Below are 14893 nucleotides of genomic sequence, written 5' to 3'. Positions count from 1 at the left end.
ATGCATTGTCTTGTATATAAAAAAAAAAGTTTTACAAAAGTGTTGTCAAAGGTAGAGGCATTACAGAGATAGTATGTACAGATAAAAAGGTAAAGGTAAAAAAAGGTAGTAGGAGGGATATCACAACTTAAAGATCTTGCAGTTCTCTGTACGGAGTGATCTCCACTTAGCTTGATGTTGACTATACAGCCTGACCGCGGTTGGGAGGAAGGGCCTCTGATAGCGCTCCTTCTCACACTTGGGGTGAAGCAGTCGGTCACTGACAGTTCTATCCATTGCTGTCTCATACATGGGATGGGAGTTGTTCTCCAGCATGGAGGTCACCACAGACAGTATCCTTCTGTCACCCACCATCTGCACTGGGTCCAGGTAGCTCCCCAGGACAGAGCTGTCCCTTCTAATCAGCTTGTCTAATCTATGACTATCCCTGTATACATGTACTGATAAAGTATAGCAAGACCGCAAAACATTGTGTATATGTAAACTAGGGCTTGTCCACATCATTTAAAGGTAAATAAATAAGAGGATTTACCCTTAAAATTTCCCCATTCCAACGCCATTGTTCTTGTCCCCACTGCCTTGGGTCTCTGGAAGTGATTACAAGCTGTAATTGCCATGCACCATTGTATCCAATCACTGGTCTCTTTGGTCATGTTGCCAACCATCTAAATATAACTCATGAGGCCAGCTATTGGTTACGGCAGCCATGGGATGATGGATGGGATGTCATCACTTCTGTTCCAGTTGTGTAGCAACGTGGAACATTCAAAGCGTGAGTATTTTTTTGCTTCTTAAACATTTTCCTGCACATAGACAATTTTGCATATATCAGACTACTAGTGAATTAAGCTGAAATTAAAATAGCCTAAAACCACAAAAATATCAATAGATTGAAGGCTAAAACATTGAGAAAGGCAGGTGATATTTTATATTAAAGGGGCATTATCAGCAAAAAAATCGGTATTATTATTATTATTATTATTATTTATATAGCACCATTATTTCCATGGTGCTTTACATTATTATATTAATTCCATGGTGCTGTACATTATTATATTAATTCCTTGATGCTGTGCATTATTATATTAATTCCATGGTGCTGTACATTATTATATTAATTCCATGGTACTGTACATTATTATATTAATTCCATGGTACTGTACATTATTATATTAATTCCATGGTGCTGTACATTATTATATTAATTCCATGGTGCTGTATATTATTATATTAATTCCATGGTGCTGTACATTATTATATTAATTCCATGGTGCTGTACATTATTATATTAATTCCATGGTGCTGTACATTATTATATTAATTCCATGGTACTGTACATTATTATATTAATTCCATGGTACTGTACATTATTATATTAATTCCATGGTGCTGTACATTATTATATTAATTCCATGGTGCTGTACATTATTATATTAATTCCATGGTGCTGTAAATTATTATATTAATTCCATGGTGCTGTACATTATTATATTAATTCCATGGTGCTGTACAGTATTATATTAATTCCATGGTACTGTACATTATTATATTAATTCCATGGTACTGTACATTATTATATTAATTCCATGGTACTGTACATTATTATATTAATTCCATGGTGCTGTACATTATTATATTAATTCCATGGTGCTGTATATTATTATATTAATTCCATGGTGCTGTACATTATTATATTAATTCCATGGTACTGTACATTATTATATTAATTCCATGGTACTGTACATTATTATATTAATTCCATGGTGCTGTACATTATTATATTAATTCCATGGTGCTGTATATTATTATATTAATTCCATGGTGCTGTACATTATTATATTAATTCCATGGTGCTGTACATTATTATATTAATTCCATGGTGCTGTACATTATTATATTAATTCCATGGTACTGTACATTATTATATTAATTCCATGGTACTGTACATTATTATATTAATTCCATGGTGCTGTACATTATTATATTAATTCCATGGTGCTGTACATTATTATATTAATTCCATGGTGCTGTACATTATTATATTAATTCCATGGTGCTGTACATTATTATATTAATTCCATGGTGCTCTATACATTATTATATTAATTCCATGGTGCTGTACATTATTATATTAATTCCATGGTGCTGTACATTATTATATTAATTCCATGGTGCTGTAAATTATTATATTAATTCCATGGTGCTGTACATTATTATATTAATTCCATGGTTCTGTACATTATTATATTAATTCCATGGTGCTGTACAGTATTATATTAATTCCATGGTGCTGTAAATTATTATATTAATTCCATGGTGCTGTACATTATTATATTAATTCCATGGTGCTGTACATTATTATATTAATTCCATGGTGCTGTACAGTATTATATTAATTCCATGGTGCTGTACATTATTATATTAATTCCATGGTGCTGTACATTATTATATTAATTCCATGGTGCTGTAAATTATTATATTAATTCCATGGTGCTGTACATTATTGTATTAATTCCATGGTGCTGTACATTATTATATTAATTCCATGGTGCTTTACATTATTATATTAATTCCATGGTGTTTTACATTATTATATTAATTCCATGGTGCTTTACATTTGGGGGTTACATACAATACACAGAATATACAGGTAGATATAATACTAGCAGTGACGACTGGCACAGTGGGGTAGAGGGCCCTGCCCGTGAGGGCTTACAATCTATGAGGGAAGGGGGTAGAGACAGAAGGAGAGGGGGAGACTGTACAGATGGCGGTGCGGTGATAGTGTTATTGGGGGGTGTAGGCCTTCCTGAATAGGTGAGTCTTCAGGGCCTTCTTGAAGTCTGTGATTGTGGGGATCAGTCTTATGTGTCTTGGTAAGGCGTTCCAGAGTATGGGGGATGCACAGGAGAAATCTTGGAGACGGTTGTGTGAGGAGCGGATGAGAGCAGAGCGGAGTAGGAGGTCATTGGAGGATCTGAGGTTACGTGTGGGCAGGTAGCGGGAGATTAGGTCAGAGATATATGGAGGGGACAGGTTGTGGATGGCTTTGTATGTTAGCGTTAGTAGCTTGAACTCAATTCGCTGGGCTTTGGGTAGCTAGTGGAGGGACTGGCAGAGGGGAGCAGCCGATGAAGATCGGGGGGAGAGGTGAATTAAGTGGGCAGCGCAGTTTAAGGTATCACACTAATGCCAGTAGCTTTCCAAAGATGCCTTACTTATTCTGCATTGCAGTATGGAAATTTAAAAAAAAATTAAAATTATTGAAAAAATATAACACTAGTTTAGGTAATTTTCTGGTGACACATTCCCTTTAAACAAATCATTGTGTTTTCCTCCACTCTAATTGTATTATAAAAAAATTTGCTCAGGTGTTTCTGATAAAAAAAAAAAAAAAACTTTCTAGCTGAAGTATCATTACCATTAATTCTCCCAAATAAGCCAAGTGTTGAGATACCGCATCAATATGACAACTGCTGTTGTATTTGTGAATGTCTATAAAATATGGAAATTATGGAAATTTGCTTGTTTGCAATGTTTTGATGTTCTAAACGCCTTGTGAAGGGCCACATGAAAAGGAAATAAAAGCGCAGATTTAAATGTTAATGATGTTATTAGCGGAACGAAGCAATTCTTTATCTCAGTCACCATAAGTTGGGCTGCATTGTGCAACAGATTTCCCTTTTGTATTAATCTTTAGAAAAGAAAACATATTGTTTTTTTTGTGTCTGCTTCTTAGGCTCACTGTCCAGGCTGAATGCCCCATGCATTTGGAAGATTTTCCTATGGATGCACATGCCTGTCCATTAAAATTTGGCAGCTGTAAGTATTTGCTGGTCTTTGTCTGAAGGTCACTTGTTAATTAGAATGTACTGACTTGTTTTGTGTCCATTTTACATGTATTGTTGTTGCACATAATTACAGTGTTCTAGAACACAAAGAAGAACCAGATATTAATGGCAATGAATTTATCACTTCTAATTCCATAGAAAAAAGACTATTGCTTCTATTCCTGCATTTAAATATATGGCTAGATGTTCGGTATACAGTATGTGTTATGCAAACTTTGCTCTGACCTACCATCCCGACCTATATATAAGATAAGATAAGATAATCCTTTAATAGTCCCACAGTGGGCACATTTCAGAATGTTACAGCAGCCTAGTAATACAGATACAGGATAATACACAGTAATATATTACAGACGTAGACACACATATGCTGAGAAGAGAAGATATACTAGGAGTCCATAGCAGCTAAGGAACAGAAGAAGAAAGAAGGAAGACGTCATAGTCATATCCATGGCGGCTTTGGATTATGGTGGATAGGATTGTAAATATTACTATTACTATTAACATTACTATTTTATTGGCCCTACTCTTTTTTTTATACTTATAATATACATTTATAATATATTGATAAACTTCATTCTATACATGCAAAGATTTGCCAAACACAAATATTTTTGACACAGTAGGCTGCCACTAGGGGGAGTAAAGTGAAGACAGATGTATCCAGTTCCCCAGATTCAGTTTGCTCAGTGTTATGTTGTACATTCAGTGGATACACAAAGTCCAGTATGTTTTAAAGGTGTATTCCAGTTGCAAAAAAATTCCCCATGTTTGATTTAGCTGATCACTAGGTGTCTGACCACCAGAACCCCCACTGACCATGAGAATGGGGATCCCATACATCCCCAAATGAATGGAGCATTTGGCTGTGACTGTGGCTTTCTATACCAGATATAGCCACATATAGTCCAATAGAGAATGATTGGAGCAGAAGTGCTCCATTCACATGGGGGAACAGGATCCCCATTCTTATGGTCAATGCAGTCCTTAGTGGCCAGATTCCCACCAATCCTGTGGATATGAGGTATCTTGTTGTAACTTAAATACCCCTTTAAAGACCTATCAGCTCTCCTAACATGTCTGTTTTAGAATATACAGATGTAGAAAAGTTAATTTAGCAGATAACGATTTAATATAATCAGTAGTAGAATACTTTAACTTGGCTTTTATTATGAGTTATTATGATGTAGCAAATTACCAAGTTCAAGTTGAACTTTATTACACCAATATTTGATTCCCTTATGACAATAACATGAACGAAGATAGCATCCATCATGTTTTTTACATTAGTTTCAATGGGAATGGACACCGGCTCAGTCTGTGTCTGTTCTCTATGACAGTTTAATGTCTGTTGCTGTCATTTTATGACGGAAGACAGCAATGGACATTGACCACTTACAGACCGCCCAAAGTGATTTCCTTGTTCTGACAGGACGTACCAGTACATCCTGTCAGAACACAGCAGCTGCACGAGATCGTGCAGCTGCTGATACTGGGAGCCGGCTGGAACTTAAGCTGGAGCTCCCAGAGAGAAGGCAGGGAAGGTTTATTACCTTCCCTGCCTTCTCGATCGCTGTGTATATCTGTGTATACATTTAACTGCAGTCAGCATTCATTTTATGAGCGCTGTATACACAGCGATGCGCACCACCATGATGGGGCCGCCCTCTGACTTGGCGGTCGCGTGATCCGCCGGTGTCAGCATCTTGCAAGAGCTGCTGGGTCCAACAGGTGTATAGTAGCGTACAGGAGGCTGGATTCCTCCTACAACTGGGGCTAAATGTACCAGCCCCAGTTGCAGAGGAAATCGGACTCCCTAACAAATAAAAAGTGATCAGATGTCTCCAAAGGTCTATTATGACCTTATGGGGACACAAGTTAAAAAAAAAAAAAAAAAAAAAAAGTGAAAAAATGAATAAAAAAAGTTTTTAAAAAATATAAATAAAATAATTTAAAAAATAAATAAAATAATATGCCAATAAAACGCTGTTATTGAAGGTTATAGCCCCACCCCCTGCTGACACCATAAAAAATAAAAAAATTACCGTAAAAGAGAGGAAAAAATATTTTATAACGTTTTTCAGTAGCACTGTTATTACATTTTTTTTTTAAAAGAACAGTGAAAACCGGACATATTTTCCCTCCTATTATGTTTATATTTTCCTAGATATAAAAAAATTAAAACACATTCGAAAATATAAACACCATAAAAATAAAGCCCTATGTGTCCTCGAAAAAAGACGCAAAAATTAGTGGAATGAGACATATGAGAAAACTGTTACAGCCCTCAAAACCGCATCCACATCCAAAAAAAACTTAAAATGTGTCTGGTCCTGGACCACAAATTGGCCCGGTACTGAAGTGGTTGACGGTAAAGTGAACCCCCCAAGTGTTGACAATGTGCAGAAACCCACTTTTCAACAGGGACAAAAGTATTCAGTTAATACATTCATTAATTTCTAGAAGGAATATAGGAGGAAATGATGAGAAAATATGTTGTATTATTGTTACCGTATATACCCGAATATAAGCCGACCCCCTAATTTCACCACAAAAAACTGGGAAAACTTATTGACTCGAGTATAAGCCGAGGGGGGGAAATGCAGCAGCTACTGGAAAATTTCAAAAATTAAAATGGTCGGAGTTTTTGGGTGCAGTATTTTTTTTTTTGCTGACTCGAGTATAAGCCGAGGGAGGCTTTTTCAGCACAAAAACTGTGCTGAAAAATTTGGCTTATACTCGAGTATACATCTCATAGGGTCGGGTGCGCTATGATGTCCATATACCATAGGGATATTTTACATGCCCTTTATCCTGACAGTGCCTTTTGTCAGGAATCATAGCAAGAAGCTGTTGTAGTAGAAGAGATCATTTCATTGAAAGTCAGTGCTGAGCTATTCCGATCATCCTGGAGCTGACCTTAGCAAACTGCAGAATAAACCAATAAGGTAAACATCTAGAGTTCTGTGACAGCTCCGGAAGATGAATACAAACTAAAAAAAGAACATTTTCAGTGCTATTAATGCCACTGTTGTATTACTCAGTTCTTCCTGGATTTTGGGATTTCCCCGAACAATGCAGTCCTAAGTCCTTTGGAAATCTCATGAGAAAGCAAGTTTTCTGTATGAACACTATATTCTGAAGAAACCTGTCTATGGCTCTTAATTATCCGTACTTTCTGTATTCTATACCCTTCACATATTTAGGACATTAGGAATAGATACTGCTGCCTATGGGTGACACAAGTCTCAGGAGATGCGGTGCTGTCACTCACTGTGAAGCAGTAGCTGTAAGGATGGGGGGAAAATGGTTCTTCTTCAGGAGCCTTCTTATAGTCCTTGGGGGGAAAAGGGATGCAAATTAAATCTCCATAAGGAATAAAGCTGTCTCTTTACCGTCACCTGTAGGTAGCTACCCTGGATGTCTGAATCATAAAAGAGCTGTAACACATGGCTCGGAATATTAGCCATAACTTTGCATATTCAGTAGTAGAGAACTTTTAGGAAGTTCTTGCTAAGAAAATGTATTTAAAGTGTGACGCAATTCCATGACAGCAACGGACATTAACAATGGTAGTGTGATTGCGCCCCATGACTATCGATTGATCCAGGGAATGAATTCATATATTCTGAACTTAATGGGGTCAGGAAGGATTTGGCTTCTGTGGGTCTAGGTCTACTGCCTATGGAACATGAACCTACATTTGCCTCGTTTTACTTGACTCCCATGTACACTCACCGACCACTTTATTAGGTACACCTGTCCAACATGGCGGCAACTCAGTGCATTTAGGCATGTAGACATGGTCAAGACAATCTCCTGCAGTTCAAACCGAGCATCAGTATGGGGAAGAAAGGTGATTTGAGTGCCTTTGAACGTGGCATGGTGGTTGGTACCAGAAGGGCTGGTCTGAGTATTTCAGAAACTGCTGATCTACTGGGATTTTCACGCACAACCATCTCTAGGGTTTACAGAGAATGGTCCGAAAAAGAAAAAACATCCAGTGAGCGGCAGTTCTGTGGGCGGAAATGCGTTGTTGATGCCAGAGGTCAGAGGAGAATGGCCAGACTGGTTCGAGCTGATAGAAAGGCAACAGTGACTCAAATAGCCACCCGTTACAACCAAGGTAGCCAGAAGAGCATCTCTGAACGCACAGTACGTCGAACTTTGAGGCAGATGGGCTACAGCAGCAGAAGACCACACCGGGTGCCACTCCTTTCAGCTAAGAACAGGAAACTGAGGCTACAATTTGCACAAGCTCATCGAAATTGGACAATTGAAGATTGGAAAAACGTTGCCTGGTCTGATGAGTCTCGATTTCTGCTGCGACATTCAGATGGTAGGGTCAGAATTTGGCGTCAACAACATGAAAGCATGGATCCATCCTGCCTTGTATCAACGGTTCAGGCTGGTGGTGGTGGTGTCATGGTGTGGGGAATATTTTCTTGGCACTCTTTGGGCCCCTTGGTACCAATTGAGCATCGTTACAACGCCAAAGCCTACCTGAGTATTGTTGTTGACCATGTCCATCCCTTTATGACCACAATGTACCCAACATCTGATGGCTACTTTCAGCAGGATAATGCAATGCCATGTCATAAAGCTGGAATCATCTCAGACTGGTTTCTTGAACATGACAATAAGTTCACTGTACTCCAATGGCCTCCACAGTCACCAGATCTCAATCCAATAGAGGAGCATCTTTGGGATGTGGTGGAACGGGAGATTCGCATCATGGATGTGCAGCCGACAAATCTGCGGCAACTGTGTGATGCCATCATGTCAATATGGACCAAAATCTCTGAGGAATGCTTCCAGCACCTTGTTGTATCTATGCCACGAAGAATTGAGGCAGTTCTGAAGGCAAAAGGGGGTCCAACCCGTTACTAGCATGGTGTACCTAATAAAGTGGCCGGTGAGTGTATTTCATAGTACAAAAGTTACAGTATAACAGGAACATGACACCGCTACATGACATGGGACTACAAATATGTCTATTGATAACTTGTCTCAAATAAGTTCAGATTTCCAATGTAATACAATGTCCCACAACTATATAATGATTTGAGAGGCAGCAGTTCACAAAACATCCATTGGGTGGCCTCACAGTCACATATAGCATATCACTTTGTGACACAATATTGCAAAATAGTATTCTTTTTACAAACTAACCACCTGTGACTCACATACAATATCTGGACATATCCATCCGAAAAGAAGGGCTTTGGTGAACAAATTTTCCATTTTTGTTTTTTTTAGCTTGTAGATTTTTTTTCCTATCAGTATGTCTTTTGTAGAAAGGGAGAAAATCCATGCAAACACGGGGAGAACATACAAACTACTTGCAGGTGTTGTTCCTGGCAGGATTCAAGCCCAGGACCCCAGCACCACAAGGCTGCAGTGCTAACCACTGAGCCACCATGCTGCCCCAATTTCCCAGATTTTCGATTCGATTCATTTTGAATGAATTCAGTCTGAATCAAAAGTTCTATTTCCCTGAAAATGTAAACTTATAAAGCTCTAATTAAGGTCTAGTGAATTTCACAAGTTTTAAGCTTGCAATGGACAAATTTAAGGAAAATGAATAGTGACCAATTCTAAATATGTTTTTCATAGTAGAAATAGTTGGTAAAATTGCAGCAATGAAGATATATGTGCAATAAGGTCCATACCAAAATGGGAATATGCAGCTTATTCTTCTTATCCCAAGTCCCAGAGTCACAGTTACGGTCAAGAGCAAACAGAAACGACATAGATTGTGAGCTTTGCTGTTTCCATAACATCAGCATCTCTGTGCCACACTGTTTCCATAACTCCTATTGACTTCTATGGGCATTACGAAAGCATAAAACAACAGAGATCAGCTGTTTTCGTAATTTCTGACCACCTCTGGGAGATGGAGACAGGTCTATTCCCATATTGGATGAGATGGGAGGAATCTTTCTACCTTATGTAAATTAAAGGCCGCCATAGTGTTAACCAGTTTTGCCTATCATTGTCTATTAAATTTCCTCCATCAATTTTCCTAGCAAAACTTCATACTTCTTTTTCAGTGATGAGGAATTTGGATGACAGTATAAGGCTAGGTCCACATGACAGAATATGGAGGGGAATTTAAGGCAATCTTAACCAACTTAGATTTCTCTACAAATTCTAGCCCGGGAGATCCTGCAGCAGAAAGTCGAAGCTGCACTTTCTGCAGCTGAATCAGGAACAGAGTCTGCAGGAAGATCGAGTAGGACGCTTCTTTCTTCAGCATCCGTTGCTGACTCACATTGAAAACAATGAGGGGCAAATTCTGGATGGAATTTGGAGTTGAATGCCGCTCAAAATTGGGCTGGAAATTCTGAACCTAGCCTACATTTCATGAGAACCTAGCCTACATTTCGTAATTTCATGTGAACCCAGCCTACATTTCATGTGAACCTAGCCTATATTTTGTGTGATCTTAGCCTAGTTTTTGTGTGAACCTAGCCTATATTTCATGTGAACCTAGCCTATATTTCATGGGAACCTAGCCTACATTTCGTGAGAACCTAGCCTACATTTCATGTCAACCTAGCCTATATTTCATGTGATCTTAGCCTACATTTCATGTGAACCTAGCCTACATTTCGTCATTTCATGTGAACTTAGTCTACATTTCGTCATTTCATGTGAACCTAGCCTACATTTTGTGTGATCTTAGCCTACTTTTGTGTGAACCTAGCCTACATTTCATGAGAACCTAGCCTACATTTCATTTCAACATAGCCTATATTTCGTGTGATCTTATCCTACTTTTTGTGTGAACCTAGCCTACATTTCATGTGAACCTAGCCTACATTTCGTGCGAACCTAGCCTACATTTCGTGTGAACCTAGCCTACATTTCGTGTGAACCTAGCCTACATTTCGTGCGAACCTAGCCTACATTTCGTGTGAACCTAGCCTACATTTCGTGTCAACCTAGCCTACATTTCGTGTCAACCTAGCCTATATTTCGTGTGATCTTATCCTACTTTTTGTGTGAACCTAGCCTACATTTCATAAGAACCTAGCCTACATTTCATGTGAACTTAGCCTACATTTTGTGTGAACCTAGCCTACATTTTATGGGAACCTAGCCTACATTTCGTGTGAACCTAGCCTACATTTCATGTGAACCAAGCCTATATTTTGTGTGATCTTAGCCTACATTTCATGTGAACCTAGCCTACATTTCATGGGAACCTAGCCTACATTTCGTGTGATCTTAGCCTACATTTTGTGTGAACCTAGCCTACATTTTGTGTGAACCTAACCTACATTTCATGTGAACTTAGCCTACATTTCGTGTGAACCTAGCCTACATTTGGGTCTCTCTTATGTCTGGGAACACTTAACCATCATTACTGATTACAATATTTTTGGCTAGTTATGTATTATTTTTATAATATTTTAACACTGTATTAAGCAGACAGTTGAGCTTTTCTATTCTAATAGTATAAAAGAATAGTATTTTGTGGGCAGAGAAGTAAAACAACGGCTTTTGCATTTAAGTGTCAAAGCATTAAGACATACTATAAATTAAACTTGGACTTGTCAGCTGTGAATTGCCGAACGATAGGTCAGCGGTGATGCTTACCATTCACTTATCACCTACTGTATGTAGACAGCCATTCATCTTTTACTGACAGCTAATTTTCAAGGCCACTGTCCATTTCTAATGGGTAAAAATTCAGAGAACGACCTCATGTAACTTATCTTTTGTTTCATGGCTACATGTATTAATTCTCAATTTGTAGTCTTACATTTTTTATATTTATACTATATAATTAAACAAATTTCAGTCTCTAAAGAAGAGACGTGAACTGAATGGTACTGTATTTATGAGTGCATGTATTATCTGCCAAGAACATTGAGCTAGGTACATTTTGGTTACATAGTAGTGTTGAAGGAGAGCACAAGGCTATGCATCTATATTGAGGTTCGGAACTCAAGTAATAAAAAGTTATTTGCCAAATATAGTGAACTAAGAGGTACAGATGTAGCAGACATAAGGAATGATTGTCCTTGATTAGTATTGCACTAGAAATTACAGCTTAAAGGAAACAACACTTATGCAGATCAAATAATATGCAGATGCTTGTACAGAACGGACTCAGTGTTATCTGTGTGTTTACATAGAGAGATAACAGGCGGATTTATCAGCAAACTGCAATTAGCTGAATGATTGCCAGCAAGAGCAGTGAGTGAGTGATGTTACTTTTCCTATAGATCCGTCATTATAGCAACACTGTGTAAACAATGAGAGGAATAAGGTCTGATAGCAGGCAAACAAAGCAGAATTTCTAAAGCAATATATTTAGGAAAAGGCTTCAATTTACATAAACTAGTAGATAGGATCATTGAGATGGGACAACCCCTTTAATCTTCTTATTATACATGTGTATGATATACATTAAATGTTTTTTAATTGAATAAAACTCAGATTCCCTTTGGTCAAGGGAACTGTTTATGGTAGGGTGGGTGACTATAGTGTCAAACTTTCAAGATTTCTATCAGCTGCCGTACACATATTGTACAGTGAAGTGTACTGCAAGACTGAAAGCTACAGCCATTTGACATGACAATCCCCCAATGGAAATTGCTACAGATGTACATACTGACAATACAAATGTATACAGGTTTTCCCTGGTAACAGCTCAGTTAATAAGTTGCAAGGGAGAATCTTAAAATCTATTAAAAAGAGGTTAGGCAGGTTAATTAAGGATATTAGAAAAATCTTCAATAATTCTGGCACAATGGGAAAAAAATTAAATAAAATGGGAGTTACATTAACAGAGATGCCCCCCAGATAATACAAAAATACAGATGTGTTCATCCTAATCTTAGTTTGAATTTGGTGAAAGACTCCAATTTCTTATGACATAATTCCATCGCTATATGGTTGCATACTAGAAAAATCCTTGACAGGCTGCAATTCACCACATGACCACTGTGTGTCCACACATAGCCATGTATAGGATTGGCATCTGAGTATAATGAAATCATGTTGCTTTGAAAATCTGCTTATTTTGTGACATCTCTATCTTGGCATGTCCAGCTAAGAGGAAGGATAAGGAAGTACTTAGCTGAAGATTAGAAATGACCATAAATGATATGTTTAGCTTTACACATACATATTAAATTGTACAGATCAAATAACTTCTCTGCTTAGCTAGAAAACAAAGGTATCTTAGAGAATCAGTTGCATTTTTTTTGTTATGCTTATAGTCTACGTTTAGTCATTTTTATGAACTGTTTACTGAAGTCCATGATTCTGAGAATGTAAGTAGAGATGAGCGAGTAGTATTCGAATACTATTATAGTCTATGGGAAAAAAACGGGAATGTTGTTCCGGTTTCCATGGTTCGACACATTGGATCCTCCAAGTTCCGGAAGTAGCAGGATGAGGAGCACGAGGAGGTTTTTGAATTGAATTCAATGGAATTTTTCTGCACAGTATTCGACCAATACTAGTATTCGATCGAATACTATTTGCTCATCTCTAAATGTAAGTTTTCTATGAATATACATAACCCTATTGTATCAGAACAATAATGATTATCTATTGTGTTGTAGACAAATCGAAGAAATATTAGTAGTATTGTGTTAAGCGGGCTTTCCATGGGGTTGAATCGGCAGTTCACCAGTATTCCACCAGGATGTAATTAGGAGAACAGTGCACTCTGTGTGCCGCCCTCTAGAGGGCAGCATCCTTAACATCATGCATGACTCAGTTAAAAAGTCTACTATCATGATGCGGATTTAATTGCCAAATTAGTATTTCTATTCCAAAAGGAACAGATTCCCAGCTATGGACAGCGCTGTTTCGGCCTATTGGGCCTCCTCAGCATAGCGCAGGGATACTGAATCCCTAGCGGAGCAGGAATGACTTGTAAGTCTCCGTACTGCCTATGTAGGCACACACTCTCCCTGATCTGTATGATTATCCCCTGACTCCAGTATTCCACCATGAAGGAAAGCCCCATCTGCAGTTGCCAGTAGATGAGCACAATTATCTATCTACCCATTGTACAGATCTTTTTTTTTACTTCTTTAGATATATCAGATATATTGTCTGATTCAGATGCTGACAAATGTTTTTTCCATTCAGACACTTATGCTGTGACAAGCCATGAATAAAATGTAAAATCTTCCTTTATTTGCCTTACGCAGATGCTTACACAACCTCAGAAGTGACGTATGTATGGACACGTAATGCTACAGAATCAGTGGTGGTGGCACCAGATGGCTCAAGATTGAATCAGTATGTCCTTTTAGGTCACCTGGTTGGGAAAGAAACCATTAAGTCAAGTACAGGTAAGTGAATTTGTTTTACTTTGGAGAAGAAATTTTTTACTTATGAATTAACATTTGCTTTTCAAATTAGAGGGCGTTCACACTGGCGCCCGTGTCCGCCCGCCGGTTTCTCCGTACTATTCCCTGAAGAAACTGGACAGGGGACTGTTTCCTGGCGGGCAGTTTTAAAACCTATTCATTTTGATGCTTTTTTCAAACCAAACCACCGGTGTCCGTAGGAGACCTATCTGCAAGGAAACTGGCTTTTTTTGCACGGACATAAAGTCGGACATGCCGGACCTAGTGTCCGTGCTAAAAAAAAAAATGGTTTCCCTGCGAAGAAGGTGCATACGGACACTGGCGGTTTACTTTGAAAAAAAACATTAAAATGAATGGGTTTTAAAAATGACCACCAGGAAGCTGTCCCCTGTCCAGTTTCTCCGGAGAGTAGGACGGAGATCCAACGGGCGGACACGGGCGCAAGTGTGAACGCCCCCTAAAGTGTTGCCTTAGTGCACAACAATGGTATATTTAAGGGGTTGTCCACTTGTTTTTTTTTTTATTATTTAGGCCTATCCTTAGGATAGGTCATCAGTAGAGATGAGCGAGTACTGTTCGGATCAGCCGATCCGAACAGCACGCACGCATTGAAATGAATGGATGCACCTGGTACTTCCGCTTTGACGCCGGCCGGCCGCTTAACCCCTCGCGTGCCGGCTACGTCCATTCATTTCAATG

The 14893-nt window shown here is 38.4% G+C and overlaps 1 protein-coding gene across 1 annotated transcript in view; it reads left to right on the top strand.

The window, feature by feature from the left end:
* Nucleotides 1–14893, top strand: part of GABRA2 (gamma-aminobutyric acid type A receptor subunit alpha2) — a 147771-nt gene that overhangs the window by 98701 nt on the left and 34177 nt on the right. Inside the window, exons 6-7 of the mRNA XM_075261618.1 lie at nt 3740–3822; nt 14033–14176. Coding sequence (XP_075117719.1) covers nt 3740–3822; nt 14033–14176 — 227 coding nt within the window. The remainder of the gene's footprint in view (nt 1–3739; nt 3823–14032; nt 14177–14893) is intronic.

Source organism: Leptodactylus fuscus, chromosome 1 (assembly GCF_031893055.1).
Source record: "Leptodactylus fuscus isolate aLepFus1 chromosome 1, aLepFus1.hap2, whole genome shotgun sequence".
In the NCBI taxonomy this organism is placed as follows: domain Eukaryota; kingdom Metazoa; phylum Chordata; class Amphibia; order Anura; family Leptodactylidae; genus Leptodactylus; species Leptodactylus fuscus.
This window is presented reverse-complemented; position numbering and strand designations above follow the sequence as displayed.